The following is a 6,574-nucleotide window of genomic DNA, read 5'->3' on the forward strand; positions in this document are numbered from 1 at the left end:
CTAGAAGACCCTAATAAAGGGCTGTTGACCTAGGACTCAGAGAGCCATCTTTGTGATGTGAGTCCCAGTGTACTCCTTAGCTTGGCCAACCAAATAAGAGCTTCTTTCATTTTCAGCTGTTCTGAGTCTCTGTAGCAGTGCCAAGCAAGGCCTGGGAGACTTTGGTAACACTTTGGCAACGTTCATTCTCTTGCTCTGGATTTTAACTTGAGTCAGTGCCTGTCACTTCACCTCATTCGCCAGTTTCTGCAGACTTGAGAGCAAACAGCCTACCGTCTGACCTGCTCTTTGGGTTTGAAAGCCCCTGCAACCATATGAGTAAGGAGAATCCTTCAGACTGATGTCTGAATTATGGATTTGCAACTTGCCAGACCCTCCAATCATGTACACCATTTCCTTGGTGGTTTGTGAGTTATGTGAGATATCTCAGTGAATTACAGAACCCTAGCACCCAGGGGAAAACACTGAGGAGAGGAGTAGTTGTTGATATCAGAGATGATGTAATGGTACAGCATTTTGAAAAAGTTTGATATCTGGGACGTGTTTAACTTCTACCTCATAGGAACTAGCCTTGTGCTGATCCTTCTAAAGTAAATTACTCATGCCGTTTTCATCACTTATATTTATTTCTTGCTTTTAGTTACTTTATTATGTCAAAGGAAAAAAAAGAACTAGTTGAAAAAACTGACCTCAAATACGATGATAAAAGCCAATCGAGCTGCTAGAACATGCCAGAACTGCAGTGTGTAGCCATAGGGCACCAGTGAGTGAGGAGGGTCACGGTAGTCCCGGTATCTATAGGAAAAAATGAACAGAAATTAACAGAAAATAAACAGCAGAAAGTTGCATTCCAAATTCAGATTTTTCTGATTCTCAAATCCCATATATTCATATTACGCAACGGGGCTTCAAAAAGTTCATGGAAAAATTCATTTTTTCATACTGAATCCTGGTGTAGCACTATAGGTTAAGCAGTGGATTACTAACCAAAATTTCAGTGGTTTGAACCCACCAGCCGCTCCTCAGAAACTCTATATGGTGGTGGTGGTGGTGGTTATGTGCTGTGGAGTTGGTTCCGACTCATAGCAACCCTGCACAGGGTTTCCAAGGCTGTAAATCTTTACGGGAGCAGAAAGCCTCATCTTTCTCCCACGGAACAGCTGGTAGTTTTGAACTGCCAACCTTTTATATAGGGTTTCTATAATTCAGAATTTACTTGATGGCACTTAAAACAACATATTATATTCAATGTATTCTTCTGGGGTTTGCTTGTTTAGTAACTATGATGTTACTAAGATTCATCCATACTGTTAAAAGTAGATGATTCATTTTCAGTCCTATACTCAAGGAGCTCTGGTGGTGTAGTGGATTATGCATTGGGCTGCTAACCACAAGGTCAGCAGTTTGAATCTACAGTTGCTCTGCAGGAGGGAAAGACATGGCTTTTGACTCCTGTAAAGATTTACAGCCTCTGAAACCCTGTACAGAAACCTTATATAGTGTCCTATGAGTCAGAATTGACTCAGAACAGAGTCAACAACACACAACCACTACCACCACAATAGACACAAAAAAGTGAGAGCCCTAGTGGCACAGTGCATAAAGCGTTTGGCTGCGAACCAAAAGGATGGAAGTTTGAAAGATGTGTCAGAGAACGATGTGTCCGTCTGCTTCTGTAAAGATTCACAGTCTCAGAAACCTTATGGGGCAGTTCTACTCTATCCTATGGTGTTGATATGAGTTGGAATTAATTTGATGGCAGTGAGTTTGGTTTGGTTTATAATGATCAAAATACTTCCTCCTTTAAACTCTTTAATATTGCAAATGTCATTGCTTGCCCTTTGAACATGAAACCAAGCTTAACCTTGCATTTTTAGGATTAAACAACTTGATGATGGCACATTATCATTTTGTAAGTTGCTGCATTTATTTTTGCATATGTTTAGTAGTTTTACAGCTCTTTTGTGAGTGATAATGGTGGTAGTGGTTGGGTGTCACCAAGTTGGTGGGTTTCCAAGACCATAAATCTTTACAGGAGCAGAAAGCTTCATTTTTCTCCCATGGAGCAACTGGTAGATTCAAACTGCTGACCTTGTGGGTGGCAGCCCAGCTCATAATCCACTATGATACCAGAGTGATATTGTTGTTGTTATGTGCCGTGGAGTTGGTTCTGACTCATAGTGACCCTAGTACAGGGTTTCCGAGGCTGTAAATCTTTACGGGAGTAGAATGCCTCATCTTTCTCCCGTGGAGCAGCTGGTAGTTTTGAACTGCTGACCTTAAGGTTCACAGTCCGATTTGTAACCACTACGCTACTGTAATTATTTCTCTAGAATTCATAATTATTTATATAAAACTACTTTGAATATTTGGGGTATGAGGGCTTAGGCTTTCCTTTGTAGGCAGATTTTTCAGTGGTTTTTTTTTTAGTGATTATTGAACTTTTCTCATTTCCTATTATTTCTGAGTCTGTTGTAAATTATATAATTTTTTCTAGAAATTTAGCCATTTATCACCTAAATTTTCAGATTTATAAACATAGTGTTATTTAGCTCATGTCGTAATATCTTAATATCTATAATTATGTGGTGGTGCTTTCTTTTAAATTACTTTTTAATAGTTTTATTTGTGTCTTCCTTTAAGTTGCTGATTTAATATGACTGCAAATCTGTCAATTTTAAGTATTTTTCTAATAGCTTCCTTTGGGCTTTGCTGATGATTCTCACTCCTGCATGTTTTCATTAATATCAGCACTTGTCTCTATAATTACATACCATCTCCTACTTTGTTTGGGTTTATCTTCTGCACATTCTGTTAGAGCTAGATGCTTACTTCTTTTCTAATATAATATATTGTGTCTATATAATTTTCCTAAGAACTACAGTAACTGCCTCTCAGAAGCTGTGATGTAAAGTTGTTTTTTAAAATGTCAGTTCAGAATATTTACTACTTGCTATCATTGTTTTCGTCATGATTTTTAAAATTTCCAAACATGTAAAGTTTTTATATTAATCTTTTTGTCTGTTGATTTACGATTTACCTGCATTGCGATCAGAAAACATGCTTTTTAACACTCAGTTCTTTAAACTTATTGAGGAGTGCTTTATGATCCAGTGTAGAAGTGATTTCTAACCAATGTCCTATGTACACTTTGAATAAATGCACGTTCTGGAGTGAAGGTGCATACTGCTTGTCATCTCTTCCCACAGAGACAAATTCACAAATCACATTGTTTCAGCCTTCTGTATTATATATTTCTTCCCCCATCCTGTTGCTTTTTAGCAAAATGTTTCTATATACATATGTTTTAGATGTAAGGCTACGTGGTTACTGTATAGAAATAGGGACCACCTGGTTCTGTACTTGGTCACTTTTCCTCATGGAACTGCTCATGCCCAGGCCAGGGCCAGTGGACATTTTTGTTTCTGTTCTTAATATGTTAAGCATGTAGAGTCAGGTCTACTTCTGCTCTCTAGGTTCTAGGTTCTCAGACTGGGACTAATTGATTAAGTCTGGGGTACTGTAGTTCTCAACACCTCAGTTCTGTGTCTATGCCCATTTATCTGAAAAACAAAAACATTTATAGGCGAAGGAAAACGAAAGGACAAATAGAATTATTTTATAGTGAGTAGTTGAGAGGTTAATTTATAGAAGAAGGAACTCTGCTTTTGATTCACAGAAAGCTGACAATTACTATCCAAAGGCATTATGTATTAAGGCCAGAAAGAATCCTTTCTAGTCCAGTGTGGCATGTGAATAACCATACTTTTATTGAGTCCTGGTGTGATGCTGTAGGATAAGAACTAGACCACAAGGTCAGTTTGAACTGCAAGGCTGGCAGTTCAAATCCACCAGTCACTCCTCAGAAACCCTATACAGGGTTGCTCTGAGTCAGAACAGACTCGATGGTTCTAAGAAACAACAATAATGGCACCTCTAGTAAGAAAGCCGCCTGGAAGAACACTATGCTAAAAGTTGGAATCGTTCATTCCATCTCTAGTCTTTCTGGTTCTCTTTACACAAATCAATTGCCATTGTTGACTCTCAGCTCCCTCACTCCATCTACAAAAAGAAGGATTAAACACAAGGATTAAGCCCTTATATGGGATGGTGGGCTAATGTGTCAGACTGCAAAGTTGTTTGAACTGCAAGGTCAGTGGTTCAAGCTCACCAGCAGATCTTTGGAAACCCTATACTGGGTTGCTATGGGTCGGAATCGACTTGACGGCACCTCACAACAACAACAAGCAGTCCTGGTGTGGTGCTGTGTGATAATGCACTGCACTGCAAAGTTGGTTTGAACTGTAAGGTTGGCAGTTCAAGCTCACGAGCCACTCCTTGGAAACCTTATGTAGGGTTGCTATGGGTTGGAACTGACTTGATGGCACTTAACAACAACAACAAGGTCTGTTTATCCCTCCTCATGTTTTTACTATGGGGAGAGTATAGAATACTATTATTGGAAATCTGCAAAATGCTCATGTCAAATTAAGAGAAAGATGCCAGTTGAGCTTGCTTTCAACATTGTACACAAGTGATCTCAGTCAGATGTTGTGAAATGATTTTGTCATCTGTCTGACAGGCCATTGATTGACGGTTAATGTGATTATTAAATCAAGTAACAGCGCCTGGCACATAGTAGGAGCTCAATATAATCTTTCACTTATTATTGTATAGACACATCAAGAGGCAAAGTTTAAGTAATTTTCTGAGAGAGACGAGGAGAGGGGAGAGACGTAAGAGGAGGGAGGGAGGGAACAACCTGTGTGTTGTAGAAGCTTCTGTAGTGGAATCTGAAATAAGTTGGGACCCTTTGTTTATGAATTTGTTCAACATTTGGAAGCATGATGCTGTAAAGTATAGATAAGAAAAAGCAGAACAGATAAGAGGCCTCCCCAGCTGTCACTCAATCTACTTGGGCTATCCGTCCCTGAGTCATTGGAGCAGGTGTATAACCCCTGAACATATATATTTGTTGTTTTCCCTATAAACCATCAATTTTCAGCTTTTGACCACATGTGGGGAGCTTTAAGCATGCTAATGTCTGGGTACCAGTCTGAGAGATTCTGTTTTAACTGGTCTGGGTTGCAGCCCGGTGATTTAAATTTACAATCATTTGTAGTAACTCGCTGCTTAAAACCCACTTAGCAAGCAACAACCACCTGAGCAAAACCTCCTCCGTGAAGACCCAGCCCAGCTCAGACAAAGCCACATTCAGAGGGCCAACTTCACCTGCAGTACTTGAGCGGAGTCCCCGAGAACTCGCTGCCATCAGACTCAGGTTCAGATCGGTTTTCAAAGTCAGAAATTTGGAACACGGATAAGCTGGCATTCACATAGCCAACCATGCACCTAAAAGAGAAGAATTCTATCATTAGAACAGTGATCACCTTCTCTGCATCCAATTAACTAAACCCTGGCTTCCTAGATGCTCCTGCAATCATGAATTTAGCTAGCCAGTTGGCCATACCTTGTTGCAGTCATTCAAGTTGAGATTGCTAAAAGCGCTGGGCAGGTTAGATCAGGAACAAGGCGTTCCTTTTATGTAGAATCATCACACAGAACCTACTCCTATCAATATTTTCATAAAAGAGATGAGATTATTCATACTCTGGCACAAATCATGTGTAAGTTACTGCTTCCTTCATTAACGTTGTTGTTAAGTGCAGTCAAGTTGGTTCAGACTCATAGCAATCCTGCATAGGATTTTTTGAAAGTTTTTATTGTGAAGTTTACATGGGAGAATATCAGCTTTATACTCATCCTATCGTATTTCATTTCACTGCAATGGTTACAATCCCCTCCATGCATCATCAAATAACCAAAGGGTACACCACACAGGCCTGCCCCCTGGCCGCCAGCACACATCCCTTCTTCCCTCCCTGAATCCAGTGTCCCCAGCTGCTCCATCTGTCCACCTCATTGTCTCTGTCTCTATCCCTGGTGTCACTGCCTCTCAGGGTAGGGTCCCGCTCTACAGTCTTCTCACTTGATGGTCCCAGGGACCTCCGCTCTTGAGCTGCAAAATCAATTGCTTTCTTCTTTTTGTCAAAAAACATCTACCTCTATATTTTCTACCCTCACAGTCAGTCCTGATGGCAATTATTCACTATTGTACCACAAGAGTCTTATCCCCATCTCTTTTCACCAGCCTGGTCCCAATGGATTGGAAATCATTCAGTGGTGATTCTATCTTCCCCTGTCCCATCTGGAACTAGGCTCCCTCTTGAAACCTTTTAAGCCAGTCACGTCTTGCCTTAATAAAGGATCCCCATTTTGGGTAGCCAATGTCTAAGTTGCCCATCCCTGTCAACCCTGTGTACCGAGGGGGTGGGAGTGATCCTTGCTATAAAGATTTATTCCCTTTTTTGAGCTACTACACGGAAGCAGCAGTCAAGAAATCAAATGACTTATTGCATTAGGCCAATCTGCAGCACAAGACCTTTTTAAAGTGTTGAAGAGCAAAGATGTCAGCTTGAGGACTATGGTGTGCCTGACCCAAGCCATGGTATTTTCAGTAACCTCATATGCATGCGAAAGCTGGACAGTAAATAAGGAAGACCATAGAAGAATT

At 40.4% G+C, this 6,574-nt stretch overlaps 1 protein-coding gene across 4 annotated transcripts in view; it reads right to left on the reverse strand.

Moving 5' to 3' along the window:
- The window catches only part of ANO4 (anoctamin 4), a 607,193-nt gene that overhangs the window by 28,169 nt on the left and 572,450 nt on the right, over positions 1–6,574 (reverse strand). For all 4 annotated transcript variants that reach the window (XM_006871106.1, XM_006871104.1, XM_006871105.1 and 1 more), the window contains 2 exons: positions 5,233–5,352; positions 690–795 (listed from right to left, as the gene is read on the reverse strand). In XM_006871106.1, coding sequence (XP_006871168.1) covers positions 690–795; positions 5,233–5,352 — 226 coding nt within the window. The remainder of the gene's footprint in view (positions 1–689; positions 796–5,232; positions 5,353–6,574) is intronic.

This window comes from Chrysochloris asiatica, unplaced genomic scaffold, assembly GCF_000296735.1.
Source record: "Chrysochloris asiatica unplaced genomic scaffold, ChrAsi1.0 scaffold00160, whole genome shotgun sequence".
Taxonomy (NCBI): domain Eukaryota; kingdom Metazoa; phylum Chordata; class Mammalia; order Afrosoricida; family Chrysochloridae; genus Chrysochloris; species Chrysochloris asiatica.